This window comes from Sphaeramia orbicularis, chromosome 16 (assembly GCF_902148855.1).
Source record: "Sphaeramia orbicularis chromosome 16, fSphaOr1.1, whole genome shotgun sequence".
In the NCBI taxonomy this organism is placed as follows: Eukaryota; Metazoa; Chordata; class Actinopteri; order Kurtiformes; family Apogonidae; genus Sphaeramia; species Sphaeramia orbicularis.
In genome coordinates this window covers 8860359-8884186 of record NC_043972.1, presented here as the reverse complement: position 1 = coordinate 8884186, position 23828 = coordinate 8860359, and the positions used below count along the sequence as shown (strand labels likewise).

At 35.9% G+C, this 23828-nt stretch overlaps 1 protein-coding gene across 4 annotated transcripts in view; it reads right to left on the bottom strand.

Annotated features, from left to right (window-relative positions):
- The window catches only part of LOC115436361 (endoprotease bli-like), a 313286-nt gene that overhangs the window by 223413 nt on the left and 66045 nt on the right, over positions 1 to 23828 (bottom strand). For all 4 annotated transcript variants that reach the window (XR_003937806.1, XM_030159218.1, XM_030159217.1 and 1 more), the window contains one exon: positions 19684 to 19789. Coding sequence is in view for 3 of the 4 variants with exons in the window: in XM_030159218.1 (XP_030015078.1) it covers positions 19684 to 19789 (106 nt within the window). In the remaining variant the exon portion in view is untranslated. The remainder of the gene's footprint in view (positions 1 to 19683; positions 19790 to 23828) is intronic.

Here is a 23828-nt window from a genome sequence, read left to right as displayed (position 1 = left end):
TACTGCTTACACTGCATTTTAATGGGTAAATGGTTTTTTCTTAAGTTTGTCTCTGTATTTGGTGTGTTTACTCCTCACTTCCCAGCAATCACTCCTTTAGTCAAACTGCGTGGGCGGTTCTGTGACAGCTCTCTCCTCAGGCTTTTTTTTTTTCTGGTGATAAAGTTTGAGTTTCTTTTCTCAAACCATTGTAGCTGTCAAGGCTTGTATTTACCAGCCTAATCTTGATCCGACGCAAATACTTGAGAACTATAAGCACATATACAGTAGAGTAGGCACGGCTGTTTGTGCTCAACACCTACCTAGCATCAGGTGTTTATTCCACAACAAAAAAAAAATGCTCGGCAACAGTCACTGTAAGTTTCTCCCAATCAGTAAGAACAAGAGAGAGAGAGAGAGAGAGAGAGAGAGAGAGAGAGAGAGAGAGAGAGAGAGAGAGAGAGAGAGATAGATAGATAGATAGATAGATAGATAGATAGATAGATAGATAGATAGATAGATAGATAGATAGATAGATAGATAGATAGATAGATAGATAGATAGATAGATAGATAGATAGATAGATAGATAGATAGATAGATAGATAGATAGATAGATAGATAGATAGATAACCACCAAAATTTAATCATTTCTTCCTTGTGTCAGCATCAACATTTCCTGAAAATTTCCTGAAAATCTGTCCATAACTTTTTGAGTTATCTTGCTAACAAACAAACATGCAAACACACAAAGCAAAGCGATCACAATACCTCCTGGTGGAGGTAACAAGTGTTCAGAGAACGCAAACCTCCGCCAAGCACCCCGAACAGTGTGCATGTGTGGATTGACTATTTCTTTTTAAATTAAACAGTTTTAAGGTTGTTCCATACAGCAGAAAAAGCTGAAGCTTGGTACCAGTCATGTATATGTCAAATTATTTTAAATTCCAACCAATATTTGTTGAGTTATAATGAAAAATGTGTGGTAAATGGGATTTTCAATGTTAAATTGAAATGTCCACAGAGTCCACATTCCACAGTGGATGTGGACAGTTTTGTGCCAGATACAAGATATTGTTCTAAGCTACAGGTGTATCAAATTGGAGGCTAATCGGAGTCGTTCTGAATTTTTTATGAATTTTTGAAAATTGCTCAATGATGAGAGATAGGAAAATTTGAGATTTTGTGACCTTGCTGTGACCTTGAACTTTGGCCTACTTGACCCAAAATTTAATGGGTTTATCCCAGGGCCTAGGCCTATCTGTGGGTAAAATTTGGTAAAGATGGTTGGAATAGTTTTCCCGTAAAGTTTCTAAAAAACAAACAAACAAAGATGCAAACAAACAAATACACAAAACAAAGTGATCACAATACCTCCTGGTGGAGGTAATAACACTTTAAGTTTCCACAAGGAGTATAAATCTATTCTGTGGAAACAAAGTTGATTATGTAATGCGTTCGGTAAACACGGTGGCCGGGAAAAGTAGCAAGTAGCGGGAAGACCAGGTGGAGAACAGAGGAGGTTTACAGGAGTTTACGGAGGTCCGATAAAACGTCTCTACACTCGCTTCAAGGAAAGGTTAATGTCTCTCTCAGTTTCTCCATCCTTTCCCTCCCTCGCTTTCCCAGCTGAGGTCTGTGTGACTTACAGCAGGTCCAGACTGCATTAGATTAAATCATAAATTACCCACCCACCCCCATATCTGCATCCCCCCTCACTCCCTATCGCACTCTTCCCTCTCCCGTTCTCTCCCTATCTCAATCTCGCTCTCCCTTTATTCTCCTATATTCCATTCCCCATGTATTTCTCCTGCTCCTCCACTATTATTTCTCCCCAGCTCTAATCATTATTCTCTTTTTCTTCACCCCCCAACCACCTCCCCCTCACCGCCTCCTGCTCACTCTGTACTCGACAATATGCCTCCGCTGGAGCACCACTACAGTGCTTTTGGTCAGCAGGGCATAGGTTGGATGTCTGCTGTGGTGTTATGTGTGCTTTGGGCCTCTTTGCTTATGGAAGTGGAGATCAGCCACTACACTCCTGGATGTGAATTACTGCTGGTCTAGGTTGCTGAAGAGTGTGGGGTTAAAGATGCATTAAGATACATTATATGGCCAAAAGTATGTGGACACGTTGAATTCAGATGTTTCTTTTCTAACAGGGATACAAAACAATGACTAATGTCAGAGTATAGTTTTATATTGTGAATATCATTGTATTGCATTGGTTAGTTTTGTTTAAATTCTTATCTTTATTTCCATACCATCTACTTTCTTCACATCTCACTTAGGAAGAAAAATCTCCCATTAAACTTTAAGGAAATATTGATGTTTATAAACTATATAGACAAAAATATGATGTCCTGTTCATGCTGATTTTAGATATAAACATCAATAGGGATAAACAGAGATGTGAAAAAAATAGATGGTTAGTTGTGGTAGAAAATTATTATTTACAGTCCGAACAAAAAAATATGTTAGAAATGTAGAGGTAAAACATTTAAAATCATAGTCATGGATTAAATAAACAAAAAAACAAAACATTAAAATTAAGCTTCCAAAATGTCTCAGAGATCGTTTTTACTTAATTTTTCTCATTTTTGATTTTTTTTTTTAATCCATGACTATGATTTTAAATGTTCTACCTCTAAATTTCTACAATTTTTGTCATGCACTGACTGTAAATAATTTTTTTTTTTTTACCACAACTAATCACCTACTTTCTTCACATTTCACTTACAAGGAAAAATCTCCCATTAAAATTTAAAGAAATATTGATTGTTATTTCTAAATTATATGAACAAAAATATTGGGAAACATCATGTCTACATCTGTAAGATTTGAGATATAGACATCAGTATTTCCTTAAAGTTTAATGGGAGATTTTTCTTCCTGAGATGTGAAGAAAGTAGATGGTTAGTTGTGGTAAAAAATGATAATTTATAGTCTGCGCATGTAAAATATTGGTAGAAATTTAGAGGTAGAACATTTAAAATCAGAGTCATGGATAAAAATAAAATAAAAACAAAAACAAAATCAGTGTTGAGAGAAAATAAGTAAAAAAAAATCTGTAATGCATTATGGAAGCAAAAATAACAATTTAAACCAAACTAACCAATGCCATGATTTGTATCACAATATAAAACTATATTATAACATTTATCATTCTTGTTTTGTATCCCAGACCCCTGAAATTTATAGGTAGAACATTTAAAGATCATAGTCATGGAAATATAAAAAAAAAAAAATCAGTATTAACAGAACTTAAGTAAAAAAAAAAAACCTTTCTTAAGCATTTTGGAAACAAGTATGACAATTTAAACAAAACTGACCAATGCAATATAATGATATTTATCACAATATACTACAATAAACTACAGTATATTATGACATTTGTCATTGTTGTTTTGTATCCCAGACCCCTGTTAGAAAAGAAACATCTGAATTTAATGTGTCCACATACTTTTGTCCATATATATATTTAGAAATTTAGAAGTAGAACATTTAAAAATCATCGTTATGGATATAAAAAATCAATGTTGAGAGAAATTAAGTAAAAACCATCTCTGAGGCATTCTGGATGCAAGGATAACAATTTAAACAAAACTAACCAATGCAATACAATGATATTTATCACAATATACTATAATAAACTACAGTATATTCTGACATTTACCATTATTGTTTTGTATCCCAGACCCCTGTTGGATATGAAACACCTGAATTCAACGTGTCCACATACTTTTGGCCACATAGTGTATTTAGGTGTGTGCGGTAGACAGCAGATGCTATTTTCATGTCCGTCCTGGAAATATTACTTTCTCAAAACAAGTAAATGACATTTACAACTCCACCAGTTTCTGCAGAATTTTCAACCCTTTCACATCAACATAATCCTGAAAATGGAAACCTGATTTTCAAACCAAACACAGTCAAAACAAAAAACTTCTGAAGGAACACACACACACGGGAGGATATTTTATACTTGGCTCTGCTTTATAGACTCATGGCTGTTGCTTCTTAAATCCCATTTACACTGAAAATCAAGATGTGGCTGGTATCGAAATGAAGCATCTGGATGACAAAGAACAAGTTATTGCGAGATGTCAGCACGCACAAGTATTGATAACTGGTACAGTCACCAAGAAAAAGCCATAAGGAGTAAAAGTCGCCATAAATTCTTCCTTAACAAACAGGATTTTCTTATTAATACAAGGTGTAAATGCAATGGCCTGTGAAATGAATGTCAATACTTGTCACATTAAGACAAACTGTAAATAGGGCCCTTGGTCTTTTTTTTTTTTTTTCCTGAGGAGCAGGAGATACATAAATGTACGGATGACTGACTTTCTCGAGTCCAGTCCACATGGGTTTAGAGGATCAGATCCAACCAGAACCATCTCAGCCACATGACAAATCATAATAGACATTTACAGACTCCATAGCAATATAGAAATGTTTCATTGCACTGGATATAGTGTCGTCTCACTCAGGTAAAGGTTATTATTGTTAACGAAAACTAACGAAATGACAAAAACTAGAACTGACAAAACATTTTTGTTAACTGAAATAAATAAAACCTATAATTGAAAGAAAAAAACAATAAGTAACTGAAACTGTATTGTGTGCTTACAAAACTAACTAAAACGTATACAAATTATGGAGAAAATTCCCTTCGTTTTTGTCTTTGTCAATGTCGGATTGATATGAAATGGATTTATTTCGCTCAAGCACTTCACGGTCTGTCACTTCTTCGTCACTAGTTGTTTAGAGTCGGCTTCTCGTCCCAACATTACCTGGCAACATGGAGACTAAAGTTGGGAGAAAGCAGCAGAGTCCTGTATGGGATTTATTTGAATATGACGGCGAGGAAGAAAAACTAAAACTAATGCTAAAACTAAGCATTCAGAAAAAAAAAACTAATAAAAACTAGCAAACCTGCTCAAAAAACTAATTTAAAACTAACTGAATTAGAGAAAAAAAAAAAGTCAAAACTAAACAAAACTAAACTACAATGAAAAATCCAAAACTATTATAACCTTGACTCAGGTACTGGGAATTTATTTCAATTGCCACAAAAGTAAAAAAAAAAAACGACTCAACATATCAAAAAAACAAGAACTACTATTCTTCAAGTTCCCCTATTAATTCTGAATCATATCATTTAGACTGATCTCATGAAATCGTGTTGTATGTCACACCAGTTCTTATAGCATTTGGCGTGCTATACGTACGCATTTTCATCCTTTCGCGTGTTATTCAACGCCATTTGATCGCGTGTCAATGTACGCCAAGATCTCCGGTTTACATGTCCGTAACCCTAACCCCTACCCGCTAATCGCGTGGTATTTGACACAGCGTGAACACACACACAGAAAGCTTATAATCGTACAGATATGCTGGAAATAGGGCTGAACGATATGGACAAAATTTCATATCGCGATATTCATGCCAGATATCTCGATATCGATACGATATGACTACGGGTTCGGTGAAAACCAAGCATTTTTCAGAAAAATACAAACATCATGATACAAAAGAATGTTGAAAGAGCAGTTTTATTTATAGGAACTCACTGCCAGTCATCAACATTAACATAAAGTATGAATAAATGAAATTTGTTGTGACTTCCAGAGCTGTACATGCAGGGCGAGCGCGGGGGAAATCTATATCATTTATATCGTTGCTTTTTTGATATTAATATCTTGAATGTTCATATCTAGATATCAATACGATAACGATATGTCTTTCAGCCCTAGCTGGAAAAAAATCCAAATCTTACCAAGTGTATTTTTCTCATTTCTAGTCAAAATATCTCATCACATTTAAAATAAGACAGAATCACCAAGAGGAACTTTTCAGTGAGATATAAGAACTTATTTTCAGACAATAGATCTGCAAAATCTTATTTCAAGAAATCTTACTGAGATAATTTTCACTTGTTCCATAGGCAGATTTTTTGCTTGAATTAAGCAACAAAAATCTTGAATTAAGCAAAAAAAAAATCTGCCAATGGAACAAGTGAAAATTATCTTGCTAAGATTTCTTGAAATAAGATTTTCAAGATCTATTGTCTGAAAATAAATTCTTTATATCTCACTGAAAAGTTACTCCTTAGGTGATTATGCCTTTTTTAAGTACGATGAGATATTTTGACTAGAAATGAGAAAAATACACTTGGTAAGATTTAGATTTTTACAGTGTATTATGTAAACGTTCTTATTTGTCCAAGTTGTCGAGTTCTATATAAGACATAAGTGGACACAGAAAGTCAAACTAAGATCATATTTTGACTAGAAATGAGAAAAATACACTTGGTAAGATTTGATTTTTGCTGTGTAACACACCAACTAAAAGCAGTGTGTTATCTGTACGCAACTCATGATATCACGTTGTATTATTATAAAAAGTGCCACGGAATGGATAAAATTAAAATGCACCAAGATCGCAACACACATTAATACTGTTCTCCAGGAAAGACTCGACTACCAGTTGTAAAGAACCAGTTCATCTTTATATCCGGTTCTGTTTAGTTTTTTTCATTCTTTAATTCAGTCCCTGGTCCATCCTGCTTTATTCAGTTCTAATATGTGAAAATCTATAGTCATTGAACATCAGATCTTCCTTTTATGTTTATTTAGGTTTATTTTCCTGAAATAAAACTGGTTTCTCTCCACCATTCCAACCTGTTTTCAGTCCCATTTCCTTGTTTACATATTGATCTTCTGTCCACATATGATGTAAACGTCTGCACACATTGTCTGACTCTCAGCCACACCAGCCCGCTCCATGCTCAACAGAGCGAAATCAAGTAAGAAAAAAAAAGAAGGAAAAAACAACAGTTCCTCCATTCATCCCCCCACACACCTTGCTCCACTGCTCCGCTGGAGAAAAGAGGGGAATAAAATAGAGTGACCCTGCCACTAGCAGCTCTCTTTTTCCCCCACTGCTCTCTCCTTCCTCCCCCTTGCCGTGTGAAATCAAATTTCCATGTGGCTCCCGTATCTGTTGCACAGCGAGGTGATTTATCAGGGATGCAAAGAGCATGCAGAAACAATCTTTATTACATCCATTTCCTGCTTGTCAGCCGGGATCATGTTGGCTGTTCATTAAAGGCGCGGCGCAGGTGAGGAGAATGCATCCCGATGCCTTGATAGATTGTCTGCTCCCCTGTGGTGACAGCAGCTGGATGGATTGAACAGCGGGGGGTGAGGAGGGATGAAAAAAAGCGCTGACTCCGTCGCTCCCCCTGTCACACACACTTTTACGTAGCCGGCCAGTGTCATTTCTACCAAACAACCCCACACACACATGCACACAGACTTCTGACACTGTTTGGACTTGAGCCAGAAAGCTGCCTTAATGCATGGATGCAAAAAAAACACCTCGTGCATAAAAACACTGATGTAAAAACGCACAGAGATGCATAAGATGAGGATAATCTTATAATATATGAGGTATCAACCATGAGTCTCCGGCCTTTAAAAAAAAAAAAAAGCTTTCACTCTATAGCAGGGGTGTCAAATATAAAAATCTGGTCTGCCATAAGATCCAATCCAGCCTGTGGGATACATTTATAAAATGCAAAAATCACACTGAAGATGTTACAGTCAACAGTGTCAAAATCATTTAAGTTAAGGGGCCACATACAGCCAAATTCAATCAACCAGTAAAATACATTATAATAACCTCTAAATCAGGGGTCTCAAACATGCAGCCCGGGGGCCAAATGCGTCCCGCCAAAGGTTCCAATCCGACCCATGGGATAAATTTGCAAAGCGCAAAAATTCCACAGTCAAGGCTGTGGAACTCATTTTAGTTCACGTTCCACATACAGACCAATATGATCTACAGACAAATAATAACAGCAGAATAACCAACAAAAAATAATGACTCCATATTTTCTTCTTGCTTTGATGTGAGAAAAATATTATGTTATGCCTATAAATAATACAAACTTCAATTTTTTTTTTCTTTGTTTTAGTGCAAAAATAACATTAAATTATGTAAATATTTACATTTACAAACTATCCTGTAACAATAAAATGTGAATAACCTGAACAAATATGAACAACCTGAAATGTCTAAAGAAAATTAAGCACGATTTTAACTATTTTCTGCCTGTTCCTCAGTGTTTAGTGTCTTTGTAGAGTTGATCCACAATGCACATCTAGAAATGATAAGATGAGGCATAATATTGTTAACATTGCACTTATTTTTCTTAAGAAATTTCAGTTTTTTCAGGTTATTCACATCATTTTTGTTTGGATAGTTTATAAAAGTAAGTATTTTCATTATTTAATTGGGGTTTTTTGCACTAAAACAAAGACAAAAATTTGGAGTTGTCATTATTTATAGGTTATTATGCTATTATTTTACTGGTCTGGTCCACTTGAAATCAAATCGGGCTGAAAGTGGAACCTGAAAGAAAATGAGTTTGAGACCCCTGATCTAAATAATGACAACTCTGAATTTTCTCTCATTTTAGTGAGTGTATTTTGCAAAAATGTGCATAACCTCAACAAATGACCAAAATAAGAGACGTTAGTGTAATTTTACCAATATTCTGCCTAAATGTTTTGCACCTTCGTAGATCCACTGTGATCTAAGTTGTAATAAAAATTTGTAAATAAGAAGCTAAGGCATAAGATTGTTAAAATTACATTTACTTTTCTTAAGAAATTTGAGGTTGTTAACATTTTTAAAGGATAGTGTATAGATGTAAACATTTTCATAATGCAGTTTTACTTGTTTCACTCTAAAACAAATAAAGTTTGGGGTTGATGTCATATATAGTTTATTATATTATTATTTAGTTTAGTTTGTCTATTTGTTCCTTTTGTGATAGTGGACAACAAAATTTATGCATAAATGCATGCACAGTACATTCTTAAATCAACACCTCCGTGACTGGAAAGGAGCAGCAAGAAGAAAGCATTACTTATATTTAAGAAATGCCCCCTAATTGAACAATGAAAAGAAAAAGAAAAAATGGTCAGCTTTCACCCACAACTGATTTTCAACAGCCTACACCAGCAACACTGATTATAACAGCAACAAAACAAACAAAAAAATAACACAAATTTACAAGCTCAAAAAAATTGATCAACATCCAATTTAAGTTTCTAGTGCATATTGACAGTTCTTTCTGCATTTGTAATTTTTTTTTTTTTAAATCGATGAAAATCTGTACAGTTTTTTAAACGCTGTAGTTGGGAATTCCATATTTTTACACCAACAACTGAAATACACATTTGTTTCAAAGTAGTCCCAGCAACTTGGTACTTAAAATCAAATCTTCTTTCACTTGAGATCATATTGGGCTGAATGTGGAACCTGAAATAAAATGAGTTCGACATCCCTGCTCTGAATTACAGCAGAAACATTTTACTGACAGTTTCTTGTCAAATCAGAATCAGATTTATTGGCCACATTTGTGCACAAACATTTAATGTGTCTTTCAACATAGCTGTAACACGCTATAGAATGAAGTTATGCATAAAAATATAGACTCAAGATTTTTTTTTTTTTTTTTACAAAACTGCATAAATAGTGACCAAACAGTAACTCTTTTTCAGAGAGAAGTTCCAAAAAGATGAATGATCCATTACATACTTATTCTCTGTAAACAGGACAGTTACAGCTGTACTTAAATCCTCTGTAAAATACATATTAACTTGAACACTGAAAACATTAGTCACAGGTACTTCCTGTTGCTTAGAAACCATTTTGTTTATCTACTTTTCACAGACACAGTGGAAGATAATCACATAATTGCTCTTATTATTTAGCCAGTACTGTGTGTTCAGAGATTTGTGCGCAACACTTTTTAAGATGTGAAGTGATGAAGGAAATGACTGCTGGTGTTGTGTATTAAAGTCAGTCACTACTACAGCTGTGCAGCCTTTAGGATCCTGATCAGCTCCGTAAGACGTGTTCGTATGTTAATGCTGTTATAGCGAATGTAATCACTAAAACAGCAGATGAATTTGGGATATTTTGGCTATTGAAATAATCATGATGATTAGGGATGTACCGATTCCAATACCAGTATCGGGTGTCGGCTCCGATACTCAGTGTGTGTACTTGTACTCGTACTCGTAAAAGTAATCCGATACAACTGCACCGATACCACTTATGGCCGCCTGACATTCACAGGTCAAAGCAGCAGGTATGTGGCGGTGGAATAATGTGTGGGGAGTGTGAAGAGTGTGGAGGTTTTTCAAAATAAATGACGGTGACAAAAGTAACGCTGACTGCAAGTAACGTTAAAGACACAGACGAATACGGACGGAGTGTTCTGTCCGTCCTCTGAGTACATTTCCTCCGTTTTCCAGGTGCTGGCAGATGCGTACCCAGATGGAGAATACCACTGGGAACTGTGGAGGTAGAAGATCTGTTCGGAGAGCCACTGTGTGAGTTACAGAAAAATAGGACCAATGGCCCTGTAGTTTACCGGCCAAATTAAAAGCTTTGGGAAATGTATCCAGATGCCATTTATTATCACCCAGTTATGTGTATTTATGATATTACAGAAATAGCCCACGTTTTGGTCATATTCCAATCAGATCTGTAAAAAATTCAAATTCACACTTGATATCATTGATACTTATTTATTGGATCAATCCACTTCCTATCTGTTATAACGGGAAAATTTTTCAAAGTCGCACCAAATCCAGAATCAGATCTGGATGATAATAACTGCAGTACCTTGTGTTGACATCATCATACAGAAGCTGTATACCAAGTTTGAAGTCAATCAGAACTGTAGCTTCGGAGAAAAAGATGACTGAGATTTTTTCCCCATAGGAGTCCATGTTAAATTTTCCGTAAGTTCCTGGATCCAGAAGAAGATCCTGATCAGCATGTGGCCATTATGTTTTGGTCATCTCCCCATCAGGGCTGGACTGGAGAAATTTCAACTTGATATAGTTTATATTTACTGAGTTATTGTATCGATCCACTTCCTATCTCTTATAATGGGGAAATTTTTCAAAGTTGCACCAAATCCAGAATCAGATCCAGATCCAAATAATTTCACTAACTTTTGTTGACATCATAAAGAAGCTGTATACCAAGTTTGAAGTCAATCAGAATTGTAGTTTCGGAGAAGAAGGCGATTGAAATTTTTGTAACGGACGACAGACGACGACAGACAACGACAGACGACGACAGACGACGACAGACGACGCCGATGGACGCCGACGGACACCGCATGATGACAATAGCTTACGGCCTGTCAGCTGGTAAGCTAAAAACTACTGACAGATTTATGACAGCAACCCAGGGCTGGGCCGGTTTCCGTCCTACTGATAATACTATGGAGGTGCGGACCGCCACCAGCAGAAGTGAAAACCAAACTTATTGCTCAGTTATCTTTTCTCTACCTGCTGAAGCTAAGCTGTTAAACCTTACCAGTGAAAACGCTGCAATATTGGTATCACATTAGTGTTACCTCTGTCTTCTCCATGTTTATTATTACTGACTTTCTTCTCCTCAAAAATCTTTACTTTTCTTCGTGGTATTTGTCCAGTATGGTTAATTAAGAGTGGCGCCTCCTGGTGGATTAATTGAGAAACGCTCATTCCAACACATTAAATGTCAGTAGCAGCACTTTGTTCCAGTCAGACTAATGACAACAACAATAAAGCACATTTACAAAAGGAACTAACAACCGGAATGGGATTATTAAGTACTCGTATCGGTACTCGGTATCAGCAAGTACTCAAATGTAAGTACTTGTACTTGTACTCAGTCTGGAAAAAAGTGGTATCGGTGCATCCCTAATGATGATAATAGCAGAAGTACTAAAACAGCACAATAATACAATTTTTGTGTAGTTCTCCATCTCCCCCTGGGTGCAACACCGACACACAATATAAGCACGGTGCGGAATAAATGCTCCTCATATGGACACCCCTCATTATGTCAATCAGCCGGGGTTGTAAAGCTGAGCCTCATAGAACCTCTACGTAAGCCTTCATAATCAGACATAAACTGTTTTATCACACCTCCTACATCAACATTCAACAACATAAATACAGCTCTGCATTCACGCCGGGCTCCTATAATTCTGTCAGTCAAGTGCTTTTTCAAAGGTGCAAGTATAAAAGGCCACCCCTGAACTCGCTGCATTCTCCCACTCCTTAAAAAGTGCAATGTCCATATTTGCTAGAGTGCCACGAATAAAAGTAAAGAGAAGCCAAGATTGACTCAAATTGATGTTTACCTGCATATATCCTATATGGTGTTAGTACAGTATATTATAGCACATTCAAAAGGACCACTTCCATGCACTTTGCAGAGCGTTCATATAAAAGTACCTCACATTATAGAAATACCTGTTTTATTGAGTTCAGTGTTACTGCTCAGGTTTCTTAAGTGTAAATTCTCCAGCCTTTGTCTCTCTCCATCAGTCCATTCATCCATCCTTCCACCTCCATTTCCCAGTATAATTTGACTCCTGTTGTCTCTCTGTGTACCAATGACATGTAATGACAATGGCGTAAGCGCCAATCGATACGGGAGTGCTTTTGGGCCACTCGGTCAGGAGGGACGGAGCCTGGTGTTGATAGCAGGGTGATGTGGGACTGTCACGGGACAAGGTGGGAGGGGGCTTATGGGCAATTCCACTGATGAATTTGAATCCTTAACCCACTGAGCGGTCATAACCAGTGGACAACAGCAGTGAATGACGACGGTGCACGGGACGGTGTCTTTTACTCCTGCAGTTAAAAGATTCTAATGCTTCAATCAGATTGGGTGCCCTAGAACTATATGAAACACACAGACCATTGTTAACCCTGTAACACTAAATGTATCATATTTGATGCATGAGTTTTGAAGCTCTTTAACATGACCAGTGTGATATTTTTTTTCTTGAAAAACCTGATGTATACAATTAGATACATAGAATAGACGGATAATCCACCACGGGGGAGGAATTCGTTCACCAGAGGCCTTTCCAGTGACACTACAAGACTGTCATTAATGAGGAAGGAGGCAGAACTTGGACAGTTTAGAAAAGGAATTACCAATTTATTAGCAGAGGTGGCAAAAATACTCACATTCTGTACTTAAGTAAAAGTACAGCTACTTGTATGTAAAAAATACTCTTGTAAAAGTAGAAGTACTGATTCAATTCCTTTACTTAAGTACAAGTAAAAAAGTACAACTTCTCAATTGTAATGAAGTACAAAAGCAAAAAGTAAAACTGCATTTTTTTTGCCATGAATGAAACAATAATTATTTAACAAGGCAAAATGAGAAAAGTTTCTGTTTTCTAATTCCACAGAGAATGGTACTGACCAGAGTCCAGCACTGGGTCGAGTACCTGACAGGTAACCCGCAAAAACATAAAGGGACTGGTAAAAAAAGAATTTTCACGGGTATGGGCATGGGTGAAATTAAATGATACAGTATGTGACAGTATGTAAAATACTGTCACATCTGTATCGTATTGTTTAGCTCGAAAAAGCAACAAGCCCGTTCTGAGAATGTAAGGAGTATAAAGTACAGATATTTATACAAAAATGTAGGGAGTAAAAGTAAAAAGTTGCCATAAAAATAAGTACTCAAGTAAAGTGCAGACACCTAAAAAATCTACTTAAGTACAGTAACAAAGTACTTGTACTCTGTTACTTCCCACCTCTGTTTATCAGACATGGTTGTGTTATATTATGTTTTTGTTTGTTCAAAAATGATAATATTCGAGCATTGAGACCTGATGCATCAAATATGATACAAAATTGAAACTCATACATGGAAATTGATATTTGAAAAAAATGTTTTTTGGTTGTTCAGAAGGACCAGTAAAGGCTCCAGTTTCAAAGAACTGGAATTTTCTGTCAATGATTTAATGGTTCAGGCTTTACAGAATGACTGACTTTCTAATGAAGGCCTTAGTCTTATTGGAATACTCAATTTGTGTGCCTCAGAGTATACGTATCCTAAGATTTGACAACAGCAGAACAAAAAACTGCAAGCACATGTGCAATTACATGAGAAAAACACATTAAATACTTGATTCTATGATGTATTTCACAAGACTGTTGCACAAACACTGTGGATGTCAGTATATCTTTGCACTTCACTGTAACTGTAAAGAATAAATAAACAGCTAAGCAGATATTTATTAGATAAATTAGTGAAAAGCCAACATTTGTCATAATTGTCATCAAGGTTCATTGAAGTGCTAACTGTAAAATGAAGTCAAATTACATTTAACTAATTACAATAATTCCCAAAACATAATATGAACAGGTACTTTGAAGGACTTTTATACTAAATTTATACTAAACAGAAAATCACAGGTGGTCAAAAGCTGTGCATATATATAAGTTGAATTCAGATTTTCTAAAGGTACAGTGTGTAATAGATGGACTTACACCATAATAACTCACTGATCCCTACAGGTGTGTGCTGGTGTATTTACCTGCCATGTGCAACAGAAACCTGCACATGCAGAATGATACAAAAACAAACTCCAGTTTATTTTTACTCTCTTACGGTGTCTGTTGTACTCATATGCCACGTTTCCACTATGTAGTACCGACTTGACTCGACTCAACTCTGCCTTTTTTTATTTCCATTATGAAAAAGGACCTGGAATCTGGTACCCAGAACTAGTTTTTTGGTATCACCTCCACCGAGGTTCCGGGACTGGGGAACAGATACTAACACGTGACGTGTAAACACTGCAGACCACTGATTGGTCAGAGAGTTGTGTCTGTGACCCACCGTTTTACAAAAAAACAGATGCGGAAGTTTACAGTAAATAAAGCGGTAGGTTAATTCACATGATAGTCTGCAAAACTACACCATGGTCCGTCGAGGAGATTCAGTCTTTGGTGGCCAACGTAAAAATTCAGCATGAGCTTGACGAGACAACATGAGATGAGCGAGTTTATCAGCAACTCTCTGAGCAGACGACATGGAAGTAACGCGCCACATCGCTATGACGTCCAGGTACTGTAAAGTCTGTAGCATCCAGTGATGGAAATGGTCTCCAGAGATAGTACCTACCTGAGTCAAGTTGAGCCGGTTCCACGTAGTGGAAAGGCAGCAATATTGTGGTGCAGTTCTGTCTGCGAGAAAACTCTGTCAGATACAGACACTATCAAGAAGGGGTGTTTACTTCAATGCTATTTCTTCTAGAACATTCTCACAGAGTTAAACAATGATGTGAGTGAGTGTATGTGTATTGGAGCACAAGTAAAATACAAATATTTTACAATTTTTTTCCATCTGTTTTTTTTTTTTCTGTGAAAACTCTGCACAATTAACCTTCATTTTACAAAATATGCCGGTCACATGACCATGGAAAAATAAGCCCAAACATGTCCAGACACTCAAACAAACCTTAGTTTTTGTTGTCCAACCTGATACTGTGGATAATAATAGATGTATCTGTCATGAAGGTGGAGTTCAGCTGTAAACTTGTATTAGCTTACGTGTTGCTTGTGGTTGTGGATGTGTATTCTTTATATGGTGTGCATTTGTCTGTAATGCTGGTCTGGTTCGTCTCCCAAAGGTGTCAGTGCTGACCTCCATCTACTGCAGGTCATACACTGATTTACACACCTGGATTTGATGTTTCAGGTGCAGCTTCATCACAGCAAGCAATAATAGAACTGAACAAAATGGGGTGGGATGCCATCGTTTAACAATCTCTACATTTTCCTTGAACACAAGGACACACACAAACCAGAGCTTAGAAAAATACAGTCTGGAAAGAGTTTTTAAAGATCTAAATTTGTAACCTAAAACTAGGGATGCAACGATGCCGATACCAGTACCTGGTATCGGTCCGATACTGAGCGTGTGTACTTCTACTCATACTTGTAAAAGTGCTCCGATACAAACACACCTCTTTTGTCATCGCCATGTTTGTTGTTATTTATTTTCTTCTTCATCTCAAAAAAAATTTACACTTCTTCATGATATTTGGCAAGTATGGTTAATTAAGAGCAGCGCCCTCTGGTGGATTGATTAAGAAACGCTCATTCCAATCCATTAAATGTCAGTAGCAGCACTTTGTTCCAGTCAGACTAATGACAATGACAATAAAGCACATTTTCAAAAGTAACGAAGAACTGTAATGGTATTACTAAGTACTCATATCGGTACTCGGTATCGGCAAGTAATCAAATGTAAGTACTTGTACTCGGTCTGGAAAAAAGTGGTATAGGTGCATCCCAACTTAAAACAGTGTTTACATGCAGACAAGAGTCTCAAATGTAGAGAAAAATATGTATTTGGTAAAATATCCTGATTAGTTTGAATGGGGCATTAATGAAACTAAAGTGTTGTAAGTGAAATTTTCTGTAAGAGAACAAGTATTAACAATTTGTTTGGTTAATTTTTAATAAGCCAGAGATCAGGGATGAAATACTTGAGGAAAAAAAAAGATAAAACAGGAGTATTATTGCCTTGATTTCAGACAGTAATGACCTTCTATTGAAAAGAAAACTTTTTTTTTTTAAAGAATTAGAGATTGTAATCTTTCTTTTTTAATAGAGTTGGGCTTTGTGAGTGTAATTTAGCAAATGGCTCACCCATGAAGTGTAATCATGGCTAAACTATTTCGTCACCGGGCCAAAGTGATATATTGGATTTTATGTGTAGAAAAGAGCGTGAGCATCATTTGAGTACAAATCTGTGCTTATGCATGGCTGATAAATGATGCCCCTTACTGAGTTGTGTTTTTTAAGTGACATACTGGAGTACATGGAGTAGATCAATAGAAGAAAGCTAATGCAAATATATTTAATGCTGCAACTGTGAGACAATAATTTGAAAGAGTGGAGTCACAAGTAAACCTGCACACAGGCATACAAATTGAAGGTGGCACAGTGAATGTGATTCAAACGCTCGTAGAGGACCGGCTTCAGATGCCAATTACATTACCTCTAAAACACAGGGATTGGATTGAAGGATGGGGATGGGGATGGGGGACCAGGCAGAGGAAGGAGGGAGGGAGGGGTACTTTCACTCAAAGAAAAATAATTTATTTCATTGTGATATCAAAATCAATAGGCATCGATTGAAAGGTGGCTAAAGGTGAGCGTGCACATGATCCTTCAGCTGTGAGAGTCAGACTGTCCGAGAGGAAGGGGGAGGATGGGGGGGGTAGGGGGACGACGAGGAGACGGGAGGAAAAAAAAAAAAGAAAATAAGGGGGAGGGAAAGAAGTCACCTCCTAGTTAACAAAGAAGGAACAGAGGTAAAAAAAAGAGGAAAAGGCAAGAAAATGAGAGAAAGGGAAAAGAAAGAGACAGAAAGGGAAGGAGAAAGAGAGGGAGCTCTTGCCCGGTGGAATCAATACAGAGAGGTGGAGCAGAGTACAATAGCCTGAGAGGAGAGGAGATTCACTGGTGCAAGTCTAATACTCTGCCTCATACACACACCTACATTAACACACACATGCTCGCCCTCTCTCTGAATCCTTTCTGCTCCTGCTTTCTCCTGACATTTCCCTCTATATCCTTCCTCTATTTAATTTCTTTCTCTTTCCCTCTTGCTTGCTCATTCTGTAACCACCCTCCTCCTCCCCCACCCACCCATCACCACCCGCACCCACATCACACACAGTCTCCGTCTGCATGCAAAGAGATGCACGGGAAAATGGAGAAGGCCTTGTGTTTACAGCAGCCCACCCTCAGATGTTTTAATAGAAAAGCCCAACAGTGATAAGTACATAGAGAAAGATTAAAATGCACATGCAAACATACTTTTTTTTCTCTCCATTTTGACTGGTGTTGATTTTATATATGTGTTTTTTTTTTCTTCTAGTCCAGTTTCACATTTACTGCAGAGTCAGACACTGAGATGCAAAAAAAGTGTCACATAACCTCTTTAACACACACACATAAGAAGCGGCACACTCCGACACTACTCCAGCTCTATCAGCACTTGAGACTAGTGAGGCTTCAATTAGTTCTTGATGAATGAGCCCATAAGATGCCGCTCTCTCATTTCCCTTGTTGCCAGATATCCCAGCAATCAGAGAGAAATGAATTCTCATTGTGGCGTGACTGAGACGAAGATGACGGTGGGGGGGTGGGGGGGGGGGATGCACTAACATAAATCATTCAACCTCTCCACTTAGGCCCAGACAGAGTTCAGCTGAATCACACCAAACTTGCAGAGTCTTCAAACATTTTTTTTTTTTTTTTTTTTTTTTTTTGTGGGATAATGCATACCTAAATTAGATGCAAATTACTCCATGAAATCAAATACTGTATGTTATGCAATTATTGAATTACAATAGTTTGTTCCTACACTGAATGACATCGAAAAGTGCATGGTTGCATTAAAGCAGGAATATGCACTAATACTGACTTTTGATGTTTCATACATTACAAAGTATTACACAATTAATGCAGCATTTAATTATACATGCATCCCAATCTAAAGATCTACTGAGTTAGATAATACATTCAGGTCCAAAAGTATTTGGACAGCTGTGGGTTTTTCATGAATCTCAGTCTCATTCTAGGTTTTGTGTGCAACCCATCGTGTCCACTTGTGTTACACGCAGAACCCTAGTTAAACGCATATAAATTGTGAATGATTTTGCAACATTGGTCATTTTTGTGAAACCCTCTGCCTTGCATATTTAGTTCAATTCCCAAAATTCACCTGTGAGAGAATAAAAAGATATAAAAAAAAATAGTAATTTTCGTGTCCTTTTGACTGTGTTACATGTGGATATTTGTATTAAACATAATGTAAAATAGTCTAAAAATTTGTTTCATCTGAAAAATAGTTTCTCTTTAATCTCAGTATTTATTTTTAAAGTACACCCAAAGTGCTTCCAAACTTGCTTCATAACATTAGTCTACATGTGGTTTGAATTTTTAGCTTCATGTCCTGTTTGTAGGACCAGTTTCATAGAAGCACCCATGTGGAAATTAACCCTTTCATGCATAGTGGTCACTACAGTGGACAGTTACTCTACAGCTTTAATCTTGTATATTCATGGGTTTTGTTGTTTTAGTTCCATATCAACCAACACAGTGGACACTTACGCATCATCTCATAAACTGCAATTCATACCATTATTGTAACTTTGCTGTTCTTGGTTGGTTCTTGAGTGGAAATCAATTGTTAATATTTATTTTTTGCATATTATCTCCATGAAGTGAGTAATAACTAGTATTAGAATATGTTAAAATGTGAGAAAACATCAGATTAGCTGCATTAAACATGGTTTCATTTTGCTGTTTTCATATCACTTTATGATATTGAGTTTTAAATACATGTTTCTTTGCTTCAAGAATAAAATTCATGGTGTAGCTGAGTGGACATTTTTGTAACTCCATGAAAAAAGGTTGATTTAAAAAAAAAAATCAATCACATTGTTTTTTTTAATGCTTAAAGAAGAATAAAAACACTCAGGAAAAAAAATCTTGATAAAGGTTCTAATAATTCATGCATGAAAGGGTTAAACTAAAATGATTTTGATACCATTTATCATTAATATGTTCAGTGTAAATTCACAAATTCATCCTTCTGGCCTCCATTGGACCCTTTGATGGGCTGGTTTTTTCCTTAAACAATGCTTAACAACAACAACATGGCTGTTTATCCCACAGTAGTTTAACATTTTAACCTCATCTGTGGTATTTTATGCAGTGAAACACAGCTGTAGTCACATCCGAACGCAGAGACAAACATACGTGTTCAAAAAGCTCGGACTCACCGTCATCGATGATGCTGACCACCACCCCTCTGCCGGTGATGTTGTTGCTCCACACCGGCATCACATTCAGGTCAAAGCCATTGTTGTTGTACGTGCCCTGTGCAAACTTAACACACACAGACACACACATGCATTAGGCTATCACCTCAACTTTTTAAAGGACACAAGAAAACCTGGTTTGGTGCCCTAAGGTTGTGTCCTTAGCTACGTTCTGTTCACCTTGTATGCTTCCCCTTGGGCAGATAATAAGTCACTTTAAAGGAACTGCACCTCTTATCTGTGCAATCGACAATAATTTCTAGGAATGCTAGGTCCTCTCCTCTTCCTGTGATTCATTATTTTTATTGTGCGCTTTGTACTATTCCTTAAGTATTTCGAAGCTGATAAAAACAATTAATTCGTTTTTTTTTTTTTTTTCTGAACAATGTATTCAAAGAAAATACAGGATTAGTGTTTGCATTTGTAAATTTCCTATTCTTACATTATTTTTCTCTTACAATATCAAGGGTAACTTAATGCAAAGTACAATCTCTCACAAAATTAGATGCAAAATGGCGGCACAAATACGGGCTTTGCAGAATTAAGAGGATTAAGATACAAAATGTTTTGAATAAAATAAATTACATATATTGCTTATAATTTGGTACAGATTATTGTTGTGCTTTATTCACTTGCAAATTTTAAATGTGGGGGAAAAAATAGCCAAATGACTTTATAACACCAAGTGTAAATTGATGTATTTCTTATGAGGTCAGCCCTGTGTTCCCCAGTCCAACATACATAATAGGAATTTAGTTTCATATGTAGAGACGAAAGTCTTTAAACCATAATCACAGGCAGTGGTGTTTCACTAGTTTCACCAAAGGTACAATAACTGACCGATTACCACCAAAATTTTATACATTTCTGAGACCGACAAACAAACAGATAAACAAACATTGGTGAAAGCATAATCTCCTTGGTGGAGGAAAAATAAATAGATTCCAAAAAAAAGCTAAAATTATGTTTAATTAAAATTAAACATAAGCGTCTTTCGAGTATCCAAAAAAGTGCTATATAAGTGTGATGTATTATTATTATTATTATTATTATTATTATTATTATTATTATTAATAAAATATTCAACTCAATATGTAATAAAGTTAAAAGCTGCATTGTCTAAAATATTTCTTGCAATTACATTCATTTTCAAAACGATCAAAACTCACCTTTTCAGAATAGCATACCCCCCATAAGCTCTACTCTCCATTCTACAACTTCATTTCTATATATAGTAATTATTTGTTTAAATCTGTTTATTTCTTTGTATTTTATGGATTGTTTGCTTTATCTTGTTTTACAGTGTCCTTGGGTGTCTTGAAATAAATAAAATGCATTATTATTATTATTATTATTATTATTATTATTATTATTATTATTATTATTATTAAAACTTTGTCATATAAGAAACACATTTGAGCTATAAATGTGAGTAATTATTATTGGCTTCAAATTCTTTGTTTTTTCAGTACTCTTATATTCTGTGGCCTTCACCTCTGATGAATACAGCACAGTGTACTAAAAATGTAATCACAAAGATGAATATTTTGTCTAGGGCAGGGGTGTCAGACTCATTTTAGTTCAGGGGCCACATTAAGCCAAATTTGATCTCAAGTGGGCTGGACCAGTAAAATAATAACATAAGAATATGTAAATATTTGTCAACTCCAAACTTTCCTCTATGTTTTAGAGCAGAAAAAGTAGACTTATGCGATGAAAATGTTTACATCCACCATCCTTTAAAGCAATGTGAATACCATGAACGAAATGAAACCTTCTAAGAAAACTAAGTGCAATTTTAACAATATCATGTTTCAGTTCATCATTTACACATGTAAATTACAACGTACAGATCACAGTGGATCAACAAATACACAAAACATTTAATATCAGACAGAATATTAGTAAACTTGCACTTCAGACTTTTCAAAATGTTCATATTTATTCAGGTTATTTACATTTTTCTGAAATGATGATGATGCTGATGTAGATAAACTAACTGTAAATTCAAAAAAAAAAAATTACTGTAAATTTTTATTGTATGTGTGTGGTTGTTTTAATATTATGTTGTTTTATTTTTTATATGGACCTCCGTGTCGGAAATAAAGATTGATTGATTGATTGATTGATTGATTGATTGATTTCATGAAAATACAGTAAAATGACATGAAAATGTTTACATTTACAAAAGAAAAATTTGTAGTTGTGAGTATTTATAGGTTATTGTGATAGTGTTTTACTGATCCAATCCACTTGAAATTAAATTGGTCTGCTTGTGGAACCTGAAATAAAATGATTAATATCTTCAGTGTCATTTTTGCATTTCACAAATTCATCTCACGGGCTAGACTGGACCCTTTGAAGGGCCAGATTTGGGCCCCGGGGACACATATTTGAGACCTCAGGTCTAGGGGGAATATAGGTACTGGGGAACACAGGTACGCTCCCTTTTTGCCTTTCTTATGATGTATAAGTAAAGGACTGTCAGAGCATGCATTATTAACTTACATGTATCCTTAGTGTACATCTTCTCCACATTTAGTCCTCTATCTAATAGTCCTCATCTCTTTACTGCAGTTAACCTTAAACATACAACAGCCACAAGAAATCCTTATGATTCTGTTAACCCTGTAAAGCCTGAACCATTAAATCACTGGCAGAAAATTCCAGTTCTTTGAAACAGGAGCCTTTATTGGTCCTTCTGAACAACCAAAAAAAATTTTTTTCAAATATCAATTTCCATATAGTATATTATGACTTTGCAGTCTAAGTGATGTTTGTTTTGTTAGTTGTTTATTCAGGAGAACTGATGAAAATTAGCTTCTCTGCTAAATCTGGTGCATGCATCTTGTTCTTTGTAACTAATGCCAATACACACTGTCCTGTAACTAAATAAATAAATATAAAATATAAATGTGTGAGTTTCAATTTTGTATCATATTTGATACATCGGGCCTCATTTTATTTATTATTATTTTAATTAATTAATTGTAATTTGACTTCATTTTACAGTTAGCACTTCAGTGAACCTTGATGACAATTATGACTTTTCACTAATTTATCTAATAAATATTTCCATAGCTGTCTATTTATTCTTTACAAATGCACTGAAGTGCAAAGAAATACTGACATCCACAGTGTTTGTGCAACAGTCTTGTGAAATACATCATAGAATCAAGTATTTAATGTGTTTTTCTCATGTAATTGCACATGTGCTTGCAGTTTTTTGTTCTGCTGTTGTCAAATCTTAGCATACGTATAATCTGAGGCACACAAATTGTGTATTCCAATAAGACTAAGGCCTTTATTAGAAAGTCAGTCATTCTGTAAAGCCTGAACCATTAAAGCATTGACAGAAAATTCCAGTTCTTTGAAACTGAAGTCTTTAGTGGTCCTTCTGAACCACCAAAAAACATTTTTTTTCAAACATCAATTTCCATGTATGAGTTTCAATTTTTTGTATCATATTTGATACATCAGGTCTCAATGCTCAATTATTATTATTTTCGAACAAACAAAAACATAATATAACACAAATACATCTCACAAACTGGTAATTCCTTTTCAAAACTGTCAAAGTTCTGCCTCCTTCCTCATTAATGACAGTCTTGTAGTGTCACTGGAAAGGCCTCTGGTGAATGACTTCCTCCCTCCTGGTGGATTATCTATGTATTGCATGTATCTAATTATATACATCAGGTTTTTCAAGACAAAAAATATCACACTGATCATTTAATGTGCTTCAAAACTCATGAATCAAATATGATATGTTTGGTGTTGTAGGGTTAACACTGCAATATGACCATCAACACAAAACACAAAGCACTACATATCTACACATCCATATGCACACCTTGCAGGTTAAATACTCCATAGGCATGCTTCTGGATAATCTTGTACACAACGCCAGCCAGTCACATAAAAAGGTAAAGAACAAACATACAGTCTTAGTAAAAATGTCAGCCATTGCCCTAAACTCTGCTGCCCACAGACACACAAACTCATCTGATATTCAAAGTGGGTGTTTCAAGAGGCTTCAACTGTTGTTGTTGTTATCATGATAAAGAGAGAGAGGAGGGAGAAAGAGAGAGGCAGAGAAAGCACCA